Here is a 22,008-nt window from a genome sequence, read left to right as displayed (position 1 = left end):
AAAGGCTGGCTGAAACAAGTGTCAGGTCATTATTTCAGGCTGTAGCTTAATACTTAGACTTAATGGTGATCTCTCTCCAGCCTTCACCAAAGACCTTCATTCACTGAAGGTCAAGGTATTAGAGTGTTATTTTTAAATATACTCCCAGCAGTGAAGAGTTAAAAATAGACTTCTATGAAAACGTACAGTAATTGGTTAAACCTTGTTAGCCATCACATGAAGATGATAACTCCTCCCAGGAAAAGACATAGCAAAAGCAGCTTTGACATGGATTTATACTTAGAAGAGCAGCTGAAGGCTTACTGGGAAGGAGGTTCACAATATAGGCTCCTGGATTATTAGCAGAAAAAACCAGCTTGATTCTGCAAAAGAAGGGAAGGAGATACAAGAAAATATTTTCCTCATCGTGAACTGCAAGTGAATTCCATGAATTCTCTACTTTGGAACAATCACCAGTAGACAGGAAGCTTTGAAAGATGGAGCTGGGAAAGGCAAAACTGCTGAGAACTGGCCTCAATGCTTTATATCAGGCCATCCACCCCGTGCATGGAATTGCCTGGACAGACGGGAAGCAAGTGATACTGACTGCTTTATACTATCATAACGGAGAGCTAAAGTTTGGAGACTCAACTGTTGTAGGTCAATTTGAACATGTTCATGGGCTTTACTGGGGCCCATGTTGCTCTACAGACACCCCAGCTCTCCTCGCTGTTCAGCATAAAAAGCACGTGAGCATCTGGCAGCTGGGCTACAGCACTGCAGAGAAGAACAAACCCTTGATTTCTCAGACTTGTGAAGTTGGTGAGCCATTTCCACTGCTTTCCCAGGGCTGTGTCTGGCATCCAAAGAAGGAGGTCTTGGCTGTGCTTACAAAAAGAGATGCTTCAGTCCTACATGCTGTTCGTACTAACAATACTAGAGTGAAGGCAGACATCAAAAGCAGTGGGCTTATCCACTGTGCTTGCTGGACTAAGGATGGTAATCGTTTAGTAGTTGCTATAGGCAGTGCCCTGCATTCGTACATATGGGATGATGCTCAGAGAACTCTAAATACTTGCTCCTTTTGTCCGGTCTTTGATGTGGGAGGTTATATCTGTGCTATAGAAGCCACACTGGCTTTCCAAATTGCTGTAGCTACTGAGCTTCCTTTGGATAATATCTGTGGTTTGAATGCGGGCATTGCATTTGATATGCCATCTGGTACAGAAACTGGTTCTTTAATCTCCCAGTCTGCTCTGGTGCTTGGTGATGAGGAATACTCCATGGACCTGCGTAGAAAGTCCACAGATTCAGACAGATCAGGTGTTGATTCAGTTGCTTCTTCGTCATCAGGCCCCGTGGATTTAACCCATATCCTTGCAAACCATCGTCGGTCTGATCCCAGTCCTCTTATCACTCTGAAACGCAAAGACTCTGCAGCAACAAACGGTCAAGATTCTTCTCACTTGATCTTGGTGACTTTTGAGAGGAAGGTAACCACCACCAGAAAAGTCACCATCCCAGGTATTCTGGTTCCTGATATAATGGCTTTTGACCTCAGAGCTCAGATTGTGGCAGTAGCCTCTAATACTTCTAACATCGTTTTGGTGTATTCAGTAACCTCTTCTTGCATGCCTCATATTCAACAAATCCAGCTGGAAAAAAATGAAAGACCAAAGGGCCTATGCTTTTTGACAGATAAACTCCTGTTGATTCTGATTGGGAAGCAGAAGTTCCCTGAGCCTAGTCTCATTCCATCTTCAAGTTCAGACAGGTACGTAATGCGTCTGATGATCAAAGAACTGATGCTGGAAGAAGAGTCTTCAGCATTGCCTGAGCCTAAGCAGAATATATTTTATAACTTTGAATCTTCTGTGAATATTCCTGGAAAAAGAAAGTTTTTTGAAAATCTTGCCACAGAAGACCAATCTCAAAGCAGGGAGCTGTTAATACCAAGAAGCACAGTTATTCAATCTCCTAGTGGCAGGAGAAGACTCATTGAGGAAGTAAAGAGCCCTAGTTATGAGCAGAGCTCTTCATCAAGCGTGAGTGACCTGGATGAAAAAAGGCTCCCAGGTGACCCCTCAGTGGCCTTGGAAACACTGGATGCTGAACCTACCAATCGTTCAGTGTCTCTTCTCTCCAGCAGACCAACTTCTGCTAAAGTGCAGTTCAACGTGATCCAAGAAACATCAAGTTCTCCTAAAAACAACAATTTGCAAAGTGAAAGAGGAATGAGTCATATATCTAGAAATTTAGAGAGACTTTGTGGCAGCTTCAATGAGTTACAACTGAGTCTTTCTGAGATAACGGACTTCGCTAAGAACGGGAGGAGGATATCTTTAGCCTATCCGTGTTCACAGGAACCACCTGTCATTCACATCACTTACCAGGTAACTTTTTTGTCAGCTTAAAAATATTGTGATCGGATACTGAATTTTTAAACAATCTTGTATTTATTTAGCTTTGAATCTCAAGGATGCAGTTTAATTTTTATCAACTAATGAGAAATGTAACCTGAGTTTGACATCAAGCTTAATTTAAAATGGTATTAGGGTTTGTCATTGAAGCAATAGCTCAGGATGACGAGGGTAACTTAGAGGATACTTCACATGGGAGATCTGTCTTTGTTCTTTCTTTGATTATGCGCGACTGTCTTGGATACCAGCTGATTTTGTGTGCATCTATCAAAGAGAGAGAAGAGAGCCAAACAGTTGTTAATGTACAAAAGGTTTACATGTCAGTTTAGTCTAGAGATGAGCCTATGAGCAGGGTGGTACAGTAGCCCACCAGAAACATAATAAATTCAAACCTGAGCTCAAATCCAAAGTTTGAAGATAGCTAGAGTCTCATGAAGGCTGACACAAAGGATTGAATCTCAATTTATGGAAAATTCAGGTGGGCATGACATGAAGGTCGCTTATTTCTACTTTAATTTCTCACCGCTAATCTTCACAGAGCTGGACATTCTCAATTTGAAAAACATACTACCACTTCAAATTTTCTGGGAAAAAAAAATCTATCAATATGTAATTATAATTTCATTAAATAAATAGACAAATGTCAAATCATCATGTTCCTATCCCACCTTTGTTCTGGCAAAATTCCTACAGGCTTCAATAGGAATTTCGACTAAGGAATGTAGGTTGAGTAATTGTTTTTGGCAATTATTCTTAGTATTTTTAACAGTAATACCAACATTGTACTGATGATATTTTTGGTCGTGCTGATGATAGTGGTATTGCTGCTAAAACTGGGGTCCTCTTCAGGATCTAGATGCCAGTTACAAATGTATTCTTATCTACTGCAACATAAGCAGCATTATGTCAAAGTAAAACATTACATTGTGATGATGGTGAAGTATGTACTTCTCAAACCAATTTGACTTCCTTTTACTTTAAAGGAATCCATACAGACATCTGAGTACCTCTCCTTAAACACTCATTAAGGGAATCGTGACTCAATTCAAACATACTCATTAGCTTTTGGCAATTGTTTATTGGCATTTAAGCAGATATTAGTATGTTAGGTATTCTGGATGAAAGCAAAGCTTTTCATCTGAATTAGTCAATAATTTAACTTGAATACATTATACAAATTCTGATGAAAAAAGCAACATCTATTTTAAATAATTTAGGATTTTTTTTGCCAAGAAGCAAGCCCTTCTGTTCTCCAGCATGTTCAAATTAATTATGATTTCTTAACAGAAATCAACTTATTTATTTAGCAAGCAGCCCTGTCTCTTGGATTCAATTGGATTAACCTTTCCAAAGAGAAGTTTTGTTTGTGATACGTAACATTTAAGATCTGAAGTCACGGTGCATGTTTCCTTGCACACGTAGTAAGAATTAATTATCTTGTTTTCTTCTTTGGAAGCAAAAAGAAAATAGTGCCACTAAAATACTGCTAGACTATTTATCTGAACTGCTATTATTTATCTGAACAGGTTAGTTTCACATTGAGCCAGCAGAAAGCATGGGCAGTGCTACATTATAATGATTAGCAGAAAAAGTACCACTTAATGTCTTTAGGACACACATCGTTTTTCTGTGTAAGTCTCACAACTAATGCCTTACATAGTTCGGCCCCTAGATCTAACGGGATCACACTATGATGCCAAAAATTAAAGAAAAATAGACTGATGGCAAAAAGGCCTCCAGACAGACAGGGAAATATTTGCTTCATAGGAAGCTAATAATTTTCTCAGAAAATAGTTGTTTTGATGAGTTTGGATTCAGACATCTGAACCTTGCTCCTCCTTCAGGAGCTGATCAGCGCTGTGAGCTCAGACACCAGCTGGGCTGTGGGTTCCAGCCAGGCTCTGTGTTCACAGCGCAAAAAGTCAGGAAATGGCTTTATTGCCTTATGATATAAATATCAGCCTGTGGAAAACAGCTTTAGGAACACTACAGTCCAGTCAATAACATGGCCATTATCTTTCAGCTTTCTCTGCCAAGTGTGTGTCTTCTTAAGTGTTCGTATAATCCCCAGCACAGCAGAGACTCAATCTTGATTGAGAAATTTATTGTACTATAAAATATAATGATCAGTACTGCATAACCATATTTATGCATTAAAAACATAAAAGGAAAGTTTAAAACATAATAGTAAAAATGTAGCAATAATTAACGGGTGATTACGAACGCTGTTGTGCAGAAGGATTATTGACATATTTATGTATGTTGCCAGTTCTGCTTAGGAAACCACAACATAAACCAGAATGTGTATTACTTAATAATTCATAATTCATAATGTCTGCTCACTAAATAGTCTTCAAAATCTTTGTTTATTCTGTTAGTGCTAGCCTACCTATAACTCCTCTGAAGTCATGTCCATGCAGTACTACCAGAATTTATATTCTTTGTAGCCCATAGCCATAAAAGAAAATCATGATCACTCACACTTTGGAAATGTCACTGCACTATCACTTGTGTAATAGCATTCAGCCACCAGAGGTGACTTGATCATTCAACCCTGAAAAGCAAATATTATTGCTCTTTCATCACATACATACTTGTGATTCAGGAGAGTGTGTGAGGGCAGACAGACAGACACAATAAGAGGCTATTATTTAAAAAGAAAAAAAAAGAAAGGATGAGGATCCCTCACAGATTTGTTTCTGTTTCATTTTGCAAAAAGATACTTTTATCATCCTTTTCCCCCAGAAAAGAAACAGCTGCAGAATATTTAAACTAGCCTCATTCAAAAGCTAATTACAGTGGAAACAAAGCCAATCTGGATTTGAAATTAATGGCGTTTAGGCAAACGTCTCCAGGAGGACTAAGATTCATCTTAATCTGAAGAATATCTTAAGACTCCCAGATTTTGCTCACAAGCGGTATTATGTCAAAAGTCTATATTACTGAGAGCATATATTGCATAATTAATTAGGAAATAAATATCTTTTCAGCAATTAGTCACTATGATTTTCTTTCCTTAGCACTCACCAATAATTGTGTACAAGTCAATTTGTACTTTTACAGCCTCTTCATACAATTTACTATGGGAAACATTATTGCCAAGGTCAGCTACGAAATGAACAGTTTTTTTACACAGAGCTAGGAGATGAATAGAAAGGATCCAAACATACGGCAATAAAGCTTCTCGTGGTAGAAATACATGAAGTAGAGATAGAGAAGGGGGATATAAAGGTGGCACAGTAAAATGAGCAAAGACCAGCCTGCAAAGATCAGCTGTAAAAAGACCATGAACCTTTCTGAAATCCAAAGGGCAATTTTGACTCGGGTTGAGCAATAGAAAAAAGTCATGAAAATGATGGAAGAGGAAGGTGATGTGACTGCTCCCTGGAGTGAGAGACTACTCAGCCATCCTGAAGTTTAGAAGGAAGAGATTTAGGACGACCATAAAAGAAAGACCTGCAGTAGTCAAGAGAAGGTGTGATTAATGCACAGATAACATTTTGAGCACAGGTTGAGTAATTTGTTAAGAACAAATTCTGACAACTATGTTCTGAAACTGATCAATAGCAGACAAGCCGCGTTTGCAGAGGAGGCACAATACCTTTTATTAGAGCGGATGATTTGCTTGTTGGATACATAGATGCAAAGGAAAAGGCATATGTAATGTCAAAAATGAATCCAAATGTTCATACTGTGCACAGAAAATGAAGATATGGGTTAAAAAAACCCAACATATTCAGAACATAAAGATTATGGATGCACAAGCATGAGGACACAGGATATATCTTAGATGACAACTTACCTGAAACAGTAGTTTCAGACCTATTAACAGGGAGCCAAGAGTAGAGAAATCCTAGCATTATATCATCTGAAATGCTGATATTCACTATAAATGCAAACTGCACTGGGATTTAAGCTCCCCTGAGCACCTCAGATAATTTCCAGTGTAAACATTTTACAGGCTTATGCTGCTCTAACAGGTTAATTAGGGTTGCAATTGAAATGTCCCACATAAGGGCAAGCAAAGATATTAAGGTTTCCACAAAAGAAAAATCAGGGTCTGTCAAAAATTGAACAGGAATCACAGCAAAGGGGAGCCATGCAGGAAGATCTCTACCAAAATAAAACCAGGATCCGCCAAAAATCAAACAGGAATCACAGCAACAGTGGAAATCACGACAGGAAAGGGGAGCAGTTCAAGCTGCCAAAACTAATTAATACTACCTGTGGCAATGCTGCACAAGGCTTACTGAGACACAGCACTTGAAATGTCAAAAATCATAGTTCTCCTTCCTCTTCAGTGCTCTTCCTTAGTCATCTCACTCTACTGTCATTGTCTCCTGGGCCAGAACACCCACATCTATTTAATTTACTAGTTTTTTTCTCATCCCACACAATGAATGTGGGGGCAAGGCAAAAGCAAGCTGAGTAACAGGTACTAAGGTATCAAAACTGAAATTACCACCAAAGTACACCACAAAGAGAAATCAAGGGTTAAAAAAATAAAAAATGAGTTCTAGATAACACTATTCCTCTTACAATACCTAGATGAGACTGACTAACCTGATACTTTTCCTTTATAAAAGAACAGATTATTAACACAAAGGATATGAATAATATTTAAAATACCTGTAATTCAGTACAGTACTTGAAATCACGCCACAGGGGAAATTATTTGTTCAGCAGCAGAGAATAGGGATTAATAGAAGAAATATAAGATGGTTAAGGAATTAGCTGGAAGGAAGATAGTAAACGGTAACAGTAATATAAAAGAAAATGGAAGAAATTTACTAGAGGATTTTCTCATGATTGATTTTCAGGCTAATCGAAAAGATTCAGTAAAGATCTGATGAAACATGCTAATAAAATCTGTGTATGGCATAAAGGCAGTAGTAGGATAGGAAGTAGTCAACAGAGCATCAGGATATTACACCTGTAATTTTATGAGTTTAACAAGTAGAATTAAAAAATGTTCTGAAATGAACTAATATGAAGTGCATATTGATACATTCCAGGATTAACAGAAGGAGATTCTGATATAAACTGGATATTCATAAGCTGGACACAACCAAGGATGACAAAAGCTTGCATGTGTTAAGTGACTACTAGATGATTATGAATGAAAAGTGTGATACATGTATGAAAAGAACAAAGGCAGTCTGTGGGTGCATCAGTGAGGTACATCCAGTGAGAAATGCAACACTGGGCAACACAACCATGAGGCCTCATCTGGAAAGCATTTTACATTTCTAGATATCCATGTGCAAGAAAGTCATGTTCAAACTGCAACTGATCACTAACCTAATGTTAGTAAAAACAATTCTTACTTACCTCACTCTTTCATCAGTCACTGAATTTCAGTTCATGGAGGTAATCTTAGCATCCAGACAAGTGTAGGCAATGCATTAGGAAATATAAGATAAATAGTGAAAAAGGTCAGGAGGCAGAAGTAGTTGACTGCTCAGTGAGGTTCAAAAAAGTGACAAAAGACATATTTATTTATTGTGCAGACATACAGCGTATAACATCTAATCCAGGAACCATTTTTACCTTAGTATATTATTTTATTTCCATATCTATTAGCACTCCAAAACTTGAGTTTTGTAAGACAGTTTGGCAATGCTGTGATGGCTGGCTGCAGCCCAGATGACCCTTTATAGGCTATAAAATGTGATCAAGGGGCAGGCTGACACAGACGAAGGAAAACAATTCATGAATTGATGGTTTCTTTCTGTTAGATTTTTGTTGAGGGTGAGTTGGACCTGACATAATACAGGGAGCTGGCTAAAGAAACTTAATCTGAAAATAGCCACTTGTGAATGTTGAAATGTATTTGTTTCTTCTGTGATTAATATGTTCTTAGTCTACCAAGAAACTTCGGTTTAGGATAAACCAAGTAACATGAAAGGCATTTCATCTGAAAATGGCAAGTCCTCTGGCTTCTATTGGAGATAAACAGCAACACAGGAAAACCAGATATACATATTGTGGGAAGAGCTGCATTAAATTAGACTAGAGAATGGTCTTTGGGTTAAGTTATAAAAATGGGAAGCACCGAGGTGAGATTTCAGTTGTACTTCTGTCACAAATTAGTTTCATGATGTTGAGTGAAACTCCTAATCTTCCTGTGTAATGATTTGATCATGCATAAACAGGGAATACTAAAAATTACCTACCTCTCAAGAAGGCATGGGTTTAAATCAGTTAATATATGACATGATGTGTGTGGACATATTCCTCAAAGAGAAAGGATGTTATAATCACTTAAACTAAACATTAAACAAAAAAGGGCTAAATAATTAGAAGATTAAAGGCCTGTCTCATTTACAGTCCACCTTTTTCTATAATTTATTAATGAAGTACAGGTTTGAATAAAGTCGTTGTACTAATCCACACTATACAGCACCAAAAAGTTTTGCTCAAATACCTGTACAGACGAATATCACCTTTGCAAAGCACATGCTCATTGCTGAACATTCAGCCCATTGAGCTCTAAGTGTATTTAGGTTCAGTGGAATATAGTACTATATAATTTGAAGAGTTTTAAAAATGACAAAGCAGTTCTGTTATATAGTTATAGCTGTAATAGGAACTTTCAGTTTACTGAGTGAAAGTTTATGACTAAGAAAATGATACTTCTTTGATGCGTTCCTTAGGTATTTCCCTATTAACCACACAGCAACACATTTCTGGCTGTTTTGAATGGGGAAAGGGATAAAAAGACCTTTGAAAGTTGGAAAGCTTATGTTTTTAAAGGAAAGATATGTTTGTGGTTCTTCTTTCATCAACCATAATACATAAAAAACAATCAGCTATAGACCATCTGCATGGCCCATTTATGACAGAGTGAGTAAAAAATACTTTTGCAGCAGCTGGTAGACATTCTGATTTACAGAATCCAATGTGGCTGCATGATAGCATACATACTACGTATAGAAGAATGAAAGTGACTGATTTAGAAAGGTTGTTACACAGCGAAAAAAAGCATGCATTCACTGAGAGAGCAACTGAGTCAAAAGACAGCCCAATTAGAAATGAAAACAGGCATTAAAAGAGACATTTATTTAGTCAAAGGTTAGATTACTATGTACAGAAATAGAAGACGCAGTTGTGAATTTGTTCAACTGTAAGTTTCATATTAGCAAGAAAGATTCGGGGACATGAAGTAGACACAGGATATGACTAGAACAGGAGTTAGGGTAGATGACATCTTTTCAACCCATTCTAAAACGCTCTGAGTCCTTTCTGAATGTACAAAACAGAAAGGTCTAGGAAATTTGACAAATAGACTGTTCATTCAAATAACAGCTAAATCTGGGAGCATTGCAAACATAAGGGATGCCAAAGGGGAAAAAAAGGTAACACATGAGGACTACACAGGTGGAAAGTATGGAGAGGGAAGAACAAAATGAAACTCAGGACGAAGTACTTATTTAGTACGAAGTAGCTTATTTAGAAGAAAATGTCCAATTCACAGATATATTTTAGAATGGCACTGAGTCACTGGAAAATTTTTAATGCTAAAATGACATTCAAACGATAGCAGATAGGAAAATGTAAATATGTATTCACTCCATAACCGTATTATCTCAACTATTTTGTGATCCTTGCACTTTGCTGCAATCAGATGGAACACAAAGGTGTCAGTTTTCAAGGTCAGCTAAACTTCATTAAGCACAACTATGCCACCTTAATATTCAAGTGTGTTCTTCTAGTGAATGTCAGAGCAAATTCCAGGGTGGGTGTCAGGAGGATGGGACCAGACTCTTCTTGGTTGCGCCCAGTGACAGGACAAGGGGCAATGGTCACAAACTGGAACACAGGAGGTTCAGCTTAAACATAAGGAAAAACTTCTTTACTGTGAGGGTACCAGAACATGGCCCAGGCTGCCCAGAGAGGTTGTGGAGTCTCCTTCTCTGGAGACATTCAAACCCTTGTACATGTTCCTGTGTGATCTCCTCTGGGTGATCCTGCTCTGGCACGGGATTGGACTGGATGATCTTCAGAGGTCTCTGACGTCCCCTAGCAGCCTGTAATTCTGCGATATTCCCTTCCACTGAATTGACTCTTCAGGCAGAAAGGCCCAATGGACACATATATGCATTACCTAATTCATTATACATACAGGGCTGATGCAGTTTTGAGCTGCATAAGCACACAAAGTACAAAGTGAAGAGGCGTATTCCTCCTCACATGGGACTATGAGATTGTGCTTAGAATTGCACTGTATGATGGTGTCACCTATAAATTGTAGCAAAGTCAGACAAAGAAAAAGCAAAATGACTAAAGGACTGAAAGGAGTAAGAGCGGAGGAATGGTTAAAAGAACTCAGGCACAATGTCTAAGCCTTTAACAAGACCTTTTCTTTTACATATATGCATTTGAAGAAAAGTTTCTCAAATGGAGCAGTTACTGAAGAAACAAAAGATGTTCTCCTCTGTGATGGCAAGATCTATTTGAATTTAGTCCAGCAGCTGTTCGATCTGCCCGTTATTGAAATGAAACACGGTATGTACTTTTTATTTCTGGTATCTGGCTTCACCTGAGATTTTTAGTGTAAGAGGCATTTGTGTTGGAATAATTACCCCATATTGTACTAAACTTTTTAAAATAAGTATGTGTTTTCCTTTGTCTGAAATATGGCAGTGTCTCTTGAAATCAGTTAAATGCTAAGTAGCTGCAGAACTACCTTTTATCAGAGTAATATGTTAGATACCTCTACAGAGGAAGGCTAAGAAAATAATCAGTACACTGTGTTACCTGGAAATAGAAATGCTTCCTTGAGACCTTTTGGTATTTTGCTTTGCCCATCTCTACAATCATGTCCCAGACCTGCCAATAGTGTAGGTTAGAGAAAAATTCATTCGTAGAATATTATATGTATCATGTAGCATTTGGGACTATTTTAATCTAAAATAAACAATGAAGCTCAATGTTCTAATTTGCCAATCTCACATTTCTACCACCCACCACTGTTTAACTTGTAAGGACAGAGGCAGCTAGGGAAATCCTAGCCCGACTCATCTCTGAATTGCCTTGTCCCTGTCTGCTCATGTATGCTACCCTCTCAGCACCAGACATACTGTTATGTTTTAGCCATTTCTCTATAATGCTTCTGATGGCTTTTCTCATCACAGTCCAAGTATATTATGATCTTACACTACACAACAGTTGTCTATAATTACAATCTTGGATGGTTTCCACACTGAGAGATCCATAAATTACTTTCTTTGCCTTGCCCTTTGTCTTAGCCCCTGACAGGCTGAGACACACTGGCTTAATTGGTACATTCTGTCTTATGAGAAATTAATTCAAGTGTTGATTAAATGACACAAAAAAAATAATATGACCTATAGTTTTCCATATAATGATGGTTGCATACCAGACTGCTATATAATAGGCTTATTGATGAAAAAGAAACCAGGCCTGGGATGTTACTGGTGCTGGCATCAAGGACAGTGGGAAAAAGATGTAAAATATGCACCATTCTGCCATTCATATTCTGCTTATCTCTCTGTTGTTGATGAGACCACAAGACTGATGGAAAGGGGCTACAAATACAACACAAATCAGTGGACCTGCCTTTTCCAAGACACATTGGGCCATTTCAGTTTTCCCCTGGCTTACAGCAGTTTCTGAGAGTTGTTCCAGAAGATAAGGATATGCAGGTTTCATATTTTTGTCAGCAATCTCTCTTGACTATACAGTATGGTGGAGGCATGTATGAAAAAACTCTACTTGCTGTTGAGCTATTTCCCAGTAGGCTACTGCAACAACACAATGCAGCTTTACAGGGCATGGAGGATACCATCTCTGGCCTCTACTTCCAGCCTCTGATTTTGGAAACAAACTCCCAAAATGAAAAAAGAGGTTTAGAATTCAGTATGAAAAGAATAAATGAGGAGCCTGAGAAAGCCTATTTTCAGCTCTATAAAATGGTTGAACATTTCATATTTAATTAGCAGACCACTCAACTTCATGCATTAGAATTCAGAGATATCAAAAAGACAATGTCTCAGAATCATCCTAACGTGTCCCTCTTTCTATTCAATGTGGTGCTTGGCTTTTCAAAAACTGAGTCTGTCTGTTGACAGCAAAAAGAACAACAGAAACAAGAATCTTTCTAAAACTCACCAAAATCCTGCAAAATCATCAGGTTTGGGGCAGAAATAGTGATGCAGCTCTTTATTCAGTTCTGACCAATACAGGTTCATATTCCTAAATTTTCCTTTGCCACAAAGCATGAATATTAAATGTGATGTTTAATAATATCACTCCCATCCTTTAATACTGTATAATTAAAGGGGATGCAATGAGGAGCGTGCTTGTATTGCAGTGACATCCTGGCATTTTTCACTATGAATAAATTGGAATATATTGGGAAAAAGAAGTTCACAACTGTAGGCCAAATTCATACCCACAGCAAGATCATCACATTTATACGAGCAATGAACTTGGCCTCATCATGTGCACTTTAAGCCCAGGACTGTAATACCATTACTTGTACTAAATATAGCCTGCCATGTAGTGCCCTGGTATTTGCACACAGACGTCTCTCTTTTCAACGGGTCACCATTGTAATAACTGTGCATAGCAAAAGGGCATTACATTCTGCACAAGGTTTCTCCACCATTAAAGTATTTTGTGGGATATGCTTCAAAGCAAGTGTTATCCATGACACGGAGAACTTCAAATGGATGAAAATAAAAGGTCCCAAGTGTGGGACAGAAGCGTGTGCTTTACCAATTTGGCTAACAATGTGACCATCGATTCAGACAGCAGAATTTCCCCTTTCAGGCCCACTGCTTACAGAATCTGCAGTCTGGCCAGAATTAGAAAGACAGTATTAAGAGCAGAAGATTAAAGATTCATGGTTTGGAATGACAATCTTCTTATGATGCAACAGGTGACATGACAACATGGAATAATGTAGCAGCCTGGGAAAGTGCTTTGTTAATAGTGTGAGAGGAGATTTGCCTTGTCCGTGAACATGCTTTGTTATGACTGACAAAAATGAATCATGGTGCTTCTGGGTTTTCTACACTTCCTTTTTTCCCATTCTCTTTCAAAACACAGTTTTACCTTCCAAAGTTTAAAATTTCAACAACAGAATGTAACAGGGTTTTCTTTACCTCAGGTCCCAGCTAATGCCGCTGGTCAGTAATGACAGGATCATATGCTCTCAGAAAAATGTGGGATACAAAGGCTCCCACAATGCTTTTCAGTTGCCACAGACTTTTTTCCTTTTCAGAAAATGTCAAACTGAAAAAAGACAAATAGAGAATTCACTATTTCCTATAAGAACTGCAAGAGGAAACAGATGAATTCCTAGAAAAATATATATGATACATATAACTTCATTGTCAAGCTGACTTGCAAAGGAAAGTTAAAAAAGGGGGGATTAGGTTTATTTTCTATTTTTATGCAAGACATAAAGTGAATCTGGATGATTTTGATGTCATTTTTTAATCTTGCCTTTTTGCTTTCAGGGAAAAAAAGATTAAAATTTCATTCAGATTTTGTTCATTCTCTTCTTTAGGAGAAGATTTGATAAGTAATTAAAGGACAAGAAATAATATTATACCAGCTTTTATAAATAAACTTTTGTAAATCATGATATCTTTTGTAAATAAACTTCAAGGTGTAACTTACTTCCATTTGCTATATGAATTTGGAAACATGCTGAACAATCTGGTCTTGACAGTAAAGGAGATGGAAACCCTGACTTCCTTCTAAAACAAATACAGCGCAATCATTTGCTTTGCCAACATTTGCAGTTTTTATGGTCTCTTCATCATTTGGTAGAGCAGATGAGCAGAAAGGATAAGCAGAAGTAGGTGTCACTAGAACAAAAGTCAGCATGGAAAGGCTGGCTGAATTTTCAGAAAATGGAGATACTTAGAGTTTATCAGAACTAGCAAAGATGCACCTTGGTTTTCAACTTAATTTAAATAAGGGACAAAATGCCTCAAACCTTTCAAGACCTTTCATTTAGCTCTCTTTCACATTTACACAAAGGTGTGTTTAGTATGGATTGTCAGACCTTAATGTCATTAGTGTAATAAGGCTTTAGTGCACAAAAACAAAGCCTGCTCTGCTCACGTGCTGGCTGACTTTTAAAAACGTGCTTGTACATTTTACATAACCAGAGCAGTACACTCATTTTCTTTTTTTGCTTAATTTTTGTAGGCTCTTCTTGGATTGTGCTCACTGCAGACAAGGACGGCTTTGTGCCATTAATATTCAAAGCAACACAAGAGATAGTCATAAGGGATGGAACTGACAGTTCAGAAGTCTGTGGAGGTCACTCCTACAAAAAAAACATTTCAAAGCGACCACCAAGCAGAGTGACATAATTCCTGAACAAAGAACACTAATGACCAGCTTTTCTAATTCTGACATTCTGCAGTGTCTGAAACTGAGTGACTAAAAAGCTGTCTTCACTACTTTCAATGTATTTTAACTGTAAATCTGTGGCATGGTTACACTATAGGTAAATCCTAGGGTTGGCTGGATCCTCATGATTTCTTGTGACGGATCAGACCTCCACTGAAGTTTTCCACAGCTGCTGTGACTAATGGCTGTCAGTGGACTGGAGCAGAGAGACTAACCTCTACTTTAATTGTGGTCGTGATCTTCTTGGAGAAACAGTATTACACTAAAAGACATCCAGTAACAGCAAATCTAGCCAATACAGGCATACTGTCCACATAAAAGCTGAAGAAAATACAACTAAAGAGCATTTATATTCATTAAGGAAAACTGGGGAGAAAAAACAGAAACTGCTTCAGACTCTCCTTGCTGTTCCAGTTGGATCCCATGGAAACCTGCAACGTTTTCAGAAATGCTTAATTTTTATATGAAAATGTTCAATTACTAAAAAGGCTGCATCACTGTCTCCTGTCAGTGTCTTACACAGCATGCAGATTTATACATGCACACAGAAGAGAAAGGGAAAACCTTGCAAGGTAAATTAAGGATCAAAGACATTGAACGTAAATTTCATTTGGTTAAATGCAGGTGTCTACACTGAAGTTGTCATCTAGACTCCTGTATAATCAGTCAAAAAAAGAGAAAAGCACTCCTACAGCAGATTTCTCATGCCCTAAGATAGATTTTTAAAACTGCTTGTGGTGAACCATCCCTATTAAGTAAGTAAATAAGTGCCTGTTCCTTTCCACTGACAGCAAAAGCAAGTTAGGGTGACAAGTTTAAATACAAACATTTACATTTAGTCAGATGAAGCTCACCCTCAGAGACAAGACGCAATACAGATACATCTGAGAAGCAGGCAGAAAGATTAATAGAAGTTAAACCATCATGATTCTAGTGACAGAAATAGGCATAAGGGAAGAACTGAATGAACTCCCTAACTTGTTTTCCTCTAAATGCAGATATGAGTCAAGTGTAATGAGTAACCACGTGTGTGAGGCATTTTGTACTGCAGGACAGGCTCCATCAGAAGCCGTAGAAAGTCATGCCTGCCTCACCCTGTACATCAGGGAAACATGAAAAGGGTAAGACTTACATAACCTACTATTAAGAGTTATTTGTCATCCTGTGAATTTTGGGTCTTGTCAATACTCCTGGAGAGTCTTGCCTGGGAACCATGGCAAGCCTGTTTATAAGGCACAGATACGCTACAATCCAGTTACAATACTTCACTGAATACCAAGGCTGGTTTGAGAAGGTCGATCTATGGGCTGAAGGCACTTAATGAGTTTGGAGGTTTGGCATTAGTACCATTTCAGTGATGCAGCCAGAAATCTCATGAAGAAGAGCTTCAGTTCCTGAAATAAGGAAACAGTTTCAATTCATGGAATTAAATAACATCCTTCTGATGCAAGTATCCTCCCAGAGACAAAGGAATCATCACTCTAAATCGCTTACAACCACAGGTATGGAATGTTCGTGGGTAGATTTGTACTACCTTGTTCACAAAGATCTTTTTATGCAGCCTTGAGGAGCATTCTTGTTTGTAAAAATATCAAAACAAAATAAATCTGACCTTTTAACTATGAAACACATCTATTACTCTAGTTATTTGGTTAATTGGATTGTCTGCTACTTTGCATTAAAACTGTGTTCAAAGAGGTATTTGCATTATTGCTGCTTTAAAATATTTGGTGAAGTAGTGCTTTCCTTCACTGAAATCAGCACAAATCATTGAAAACAAGTAACACGGAGGTTCACACACTTAGTATGGTGAGGGAAGACATTATCAGATTTCTAAATGACATAGCACATTTCAAAGCAGTAGATGTTTCTAATCCTACAAATATACTTGAAGAACATCCCTGTGTATCATAACAGTATCTGGTATTCACAACACCTATGCTATGACCAAGTAAAATAAAACTTAATTATGACTAACTGGAATGATGGGAGGATATATTTTAGAAGAATACTTAGGCTCAACTGAAGGAAGAACTAAAAGGGAATTTTTCTCACAAATATTATCTTCTATGGGTGGTAGTCCCATGGTTTGGTTCACTTGAAATGAGGCTAATGAAACACAAAAAAATATGTACAGTCCTGCACTCAAAACATATGAACTTGAGGAAAAATGGGTTTGAGCCTATCTGGTTGATAACACACCAAGACATTCTGTTTGTACTGTATAGTTTCCTTGAGTTCATTATATCCGTTATTCATAAAGACTTCCTTGTTGCTAGAGAAATATTCACATTCCACCTTTTGTCGTCTTCATGCCTTAGTGCTGTTGCAACAGCCAAAAGGGGAATTCTGAGAAGGTGAAAATCTTAACTGGCAGAGATCAGCAAGTATCTAGGCATCAAAGATGGCTCAGAACTTATATTACAATTATCACCAGACATTGCATTGTCAGCCTGTCACACTACCGTTTTAATTTTTAATGTATTGCTCATCTGTAAAGCAGTCTAACTATTGAGAAGATCTGGAGTGAAAGGAGCTTCTCTGAATGGCTATCAAAGTTTGGTTTGGTTTGGTGGAGATAAAAAGAGGAAAATAAACTTTTAGATGATGAAACAATTCATTTCAGGGAATAACTGGCTGTAAAATTAGAAAACTTAGTTCTATGATGCTTAATCAACTTTTGGTTTTGTTATAATTTGGTGACATTTTTTCCCCTGCTGTATTACTCAATGGTTATTGAATCTAAGTAGGAACTACTCTGCCTGCAGGTGCTATCATCACCCAGCACAATTAGTCTGGTAACAAGTGAGGACCCCAATTAATCTTGTTGGACACTTAATTTTACAGGAAGGCTTAGGAAAAATATACTGTATATCAATTAAAATTGTGTAAGATTAAATAATAGCACTGCCTTTCCCCCATTTATGAACACACTTATGTACATACATTTGAAAATAAGTGTTTAAATCATATACATGCACTTAAAATGGAAAACAATTGAATGAAGAAATATTTGTTTTCAGGTAACGATTTAGGGGTGCGGTGCAGTGCAGTGCAGAGCTATCTTACATAGTGTCTATCTCAGGGCTGTAAAGTTAAAATTGAAAGTAATAAAAGCACTGGGAGAAGTACTGAAGAGATTTATGCAAAGCAGAGGATAAATTTTCAGCTTTGGTTTGGATGCAGAACAGATGGAGAATCAGTGAAGTAGAGAGATATAAGACGACTGTTCTATTAAGCACAAGCTGTACAGAAGATTTTTGCACAGTGATAAAGGCATGTGGAAAGACAGAAAGAGTTTGTACTAAATGAGTTGAGCAGACAGTAGGCTGTGAAAAGGAGAAAAGTGTAGATTGAGAAGCATTCACCATCCTCCAGAAGTGCTATTTTATAGAGCCAAATTGATCAGTTTAGGAAAAGGGGAATTGTTCAGATCACCTAAATTTCATGAAGGTGGAAACCCCCTCTTTTAGGCTCTTTATTTCACCAGCAGAAAGGACAGGTTCCTCTGGAAGAATAATGAGAGTACTGGTGCTAGGTTCCTGTCCAGAACCACCCAGTAGCAGAGTCTCTCTTCTGTAATTAAAACAGAGGAAGGCTAGGAGGACCAGGAGCTTCAATTTTAAGTCAAAGCAGAATGAGTACACTCAGTTCATCATACCAGCAGTGCTCAGAAGAGCAAATGGTGCAGCAGCTCCTCCACAACATCTCCCCTGTTAGGAATAAATAACATACCAGAAAGTCTAAATTTCCATGTTAATTACACTGCATCTTTATCCAGCACATTTACATGCATCCTAGTATATTTTTAGGAGTTGGTATATCTTTACTTAAAAGTATAATCTGCTTCAACGTAAAGTTAAAGCTTACCTTACATTTTCCATAACTTTGCTGCTAAGCATGCAGCAGTCTCCTTTACTCTTCATGGTTTCTTGTATTGACCCACTTCTTGAGAAAATGCTAACAGCAGAAGTTCTATATGCCAGATAGGCTGCTGCTGGTTTGATTTTGAAAACAATTTTGTGAGAACAATAATAATATAAAAGTTAAATGTAACAAAATCAAAGTCAGCTGAAATTCTGCTGGCTAATCTATGATGCTGTCTTTACACAATGAAATATTATTTTTATATTCTTCATAATAGCTAAAAAGTGAGAAATCACTGCAGGAAGTGGTTAAAGTAGGCCCTGCATGACCTTCAACTAATTCTTCCCTTTTTTCCTCCACTACTTCAGAATACTATTATCTACACTCATGTGTAAAACATTCATTATCAATTTCCTTTAATGTATTTTCAGCCACTGAAAAATTATAAATGGTATCATCAAGCCTAACTTTCTTTCCCCTGATTCTCAATTTTATCTGTGTTTTCTCAGCTTGGACAATGAACATATTTTTAGCCATTTGCCCTTTCAAGTTTTCCTATCTTAACAGAAAACCACAAGCATTGGGACATTTTCCCCATCCAATATGTAGCTGAAGAGTCCTTCTCTCTAACCCAAGACAGTGCCAATTATTCTTAAGTAACTCCTAACAGATGTTTATCTATCTTATTCTTAAAAAAAACAACATATAGTACCAGATTGCAATTATGAAACCAGTCCTTTAGACCTCATCTAACCTAAGTTCTAAGCATGTGAAGTCAGGTAAGGTAAAGGCCAGGAGTTATGCAACTTCACACATGAAAGTACGACTTTATTTTCCATTGTCCCACACAACAGAAATTAACTTATGTATTAGCGTTTTATATGCTAATAGCCACTTTACATGTTTATATATATATGTATGTTAATTAGTCAATATTATGGCTTCACTTTTCTAACAGACTGAGGCAATTTCACGAGCTTAATGTTAAATGCTGAGATTCAGGACTTCCCTGCTGGTGCTATCATCTAACAGACAAGTGGAAGACTGCCATTATCTCACAGCTAACGACGTTTGGGTACCTCTCATATGAGTTTCCAAAGTGCCTGCAGGGAGCCAATACTGTTCTTGAACTTCATGCTCCCCTTTCCTCCACTATTATTTGACACATGTGTGAACAGCCAGGTGTGATCAAACGTTTGGAGGCATGCGGTGCCGAAGTTCAGCGCTGGCCCAGACTTCCTGCCCAGGAGGTGACATTGGCAGTGTTACACAGTCTTCCCAGTTAAAACCATTAGTACTTGACAACCTCTGGCCTTTGGCAAGGATCCATCCCACTTGTCAGCAGGCACCAGGGTATCTTAACAGACAAGGGAGCACGCAGCCAGGAGAGCAGCACATCTAAACACTGCAATGTAATACTACCAACAAAAATGAACCGAAACTCCAGAGAAATGCAAACCATTAGGTCACTTTAGAGACAACAGTCACTTTCTTCAAATCAAACAAACTAAATTAATTTCAAAAATACCAAGGCAGTACAGAAAAACAAGGAAACAGTCCACAAACATTATTTTCAAAAGTTCACAATAATGTACTAATTTCAGGAATCAAAAAACAAACTTTTGTTGTGTAAAAACAGCTCTACTGTCCCAATTAAAACTTAGCTGTGGAATGCTGAAGTGAAGTTTTCCGCAGCGATACTGGTGAAAGGCCTTCTCATTTTCCACTGCCCCCCTGTTCATTCATCGCTGAATGGAAATGTATGCACCAAAAAAATTAATATGGCTAAAAAGACCTACCAAAACTCTTCTAAGGTGGATCAGTTTCTCGGGTCAACCCACAGCTCAGCTGCACAGTTGTGCCAGCACAGGGGAGAAGGCATCATGGTTCTTAAGTCACACCAATAAATCATTAACGTGCCCATTGCTGTCATATCTCATACTCTTCATTTATCAGTGAATTCTGTGTCTCGGTAATTCTCAATAAATTTTGTTTTAACACTTCAATGTATTTTATAATAAGGCTGACTGCATTTCTTTACATTTTACCTACCATAGATAGCATAACCAACAATTAATGAACTAGTCACAATTTGATTTGTAAGTATGATGTTGTTTCCCTTGTTATCCTTCCCTTGGAAACTTAGTTCACCTAAAAATAAGTCAGATAAGTTAAAAAAAGTGTAAGTCAAAATACTGGCTCCACTGCAGATTCCTGTCAAAATTTCCATTGAACTTCAAATAAGTCATGATTTGACACTCAGTTCATAAACATTCTTATGTTCATGTAACCTGTATACAGCTGTCATCTCTGTTTCCATGTCTACCTTTCCGCATTAACATTTTATTTAGATATCAACAATATTGCTATCAACACAAAACGTAGCTATGCTGATCTTCACTGATACACTGTTCTCTCAAAACACTTGTACCTGTTAAAAGCATGAAAGAAAACTGTGCATGGTAAGAGTGTGCCTGAAATGGAGGATTAACCTAAGAAGTAGCAAAGATGAAAGTAGTGCCTTTGCAGATTAGTTACATAAAAGGAAAGTAGAAAATGCAAGGGTAGGAGACAGAAGTATCTAGGACTAAACTGTTCAGTGCCACAAGAAAGGGTTCTCACAGCAAAATTTATAGAGAAAAAGGCGAAAAGCTCCCTATATATGGTGGCACAAGTAAAAGGGAACTCCAGGTGCCTACTAGAAAGATTAAGATTTGAACAATCTCTCTCACATGAGAGAGATGAAATGTCTGTAAGGATGTGATATGTATACGAGCTTGGTTCTGGACTAACCACAGGTACAAGGGTGTGTAATCTAAAAGAAGATATTTGTTCTGAAGAGGTATGCCTGAAAATGTCCTTGGAAAGATTATTCCAAAGGAACACTGTCATATCAAAAATCCTTATTTACAACATAATTGTTTTACCCAAATCAATTTTAAAATGGAAAGCTTCTCAAAAGGCTTTTTCATTTTTAATATAGATGATGTTATTTTGGTTTTGCACTTTATGGTATACAACCAACTGTATGACTACTCAAGAGAGTAATTTTTACTTCCTAGCATTTTCGCAGCAGTGCAAGTACATTAATTTGACATAGGGCTTTATGCTGGTGGACTGGCAGATCCATTTTCTTGCCCTAAAGCAGAGATTTTGACTCTTCACAATTTATGACCTTTGTCTTTTGCAGCTCTCTGTTAAATTCTTGAAAATGGTTATGTCCATTACATCTGCCTCCAGTCTTCTTTTCTCTAAGCAATACCACTCCTTCAGTTTCCCTCACAGACATCCTCTACAACAACCAGCAAGGTGTTGGGCCTATGAAGTCCAACCAGGCTTGGGGCAG

At 37.7% G+C, this 22,008-nt stretch overlaps 1 protein-coding gene across 1 annotated transcript; it reads left to right on the top strand.

The window, feature by feature from the left end:
* The first annotated feature begins 476 nt into the window (after positions 1–476).
* Positions 477–14,755, top strand: LOC104534946 (WD repeat-containing protein C2orf44 homolog). Its single transcript, XM_010182718.1, has 3 exons — positions 477–2,372; positions 10,787–10,907; positions 14,589–14,755. The coding sequence occupies exons 1-3, from the start codon at positions 477–479 to the stop codon at positions 14,753–14,755; spliced, it is 2,184 nt and encodes a 727-aa protein (XP_010181020.1).
* Positions 14,756–22,008: the final 7,253 nt, after the last annotated feature.

The sequence above is a fragment of the Mesitornis unicolor genome, unplaced genomic scaffold (genome assembly GCF_000695765.1).
Source record: "Mesitornis unicolor isolate BGI_N332 unplaced genomic scaffold, ASM69576v1 scaffold7524, whole genome shotgun sequence".
Classification (NCBI taxonomy): Eukaryota; Metazoa; Chordata; class Aves; order Mesitornithiformes; family Mesitornithidae; genus Mesitornis; species Mesitornis unicolor.
The sequence above is the reverse complement of the archived record's forward strand: the minus strand, read 5'-3'. Positions and strand labels throughout refer to the sequence as shown.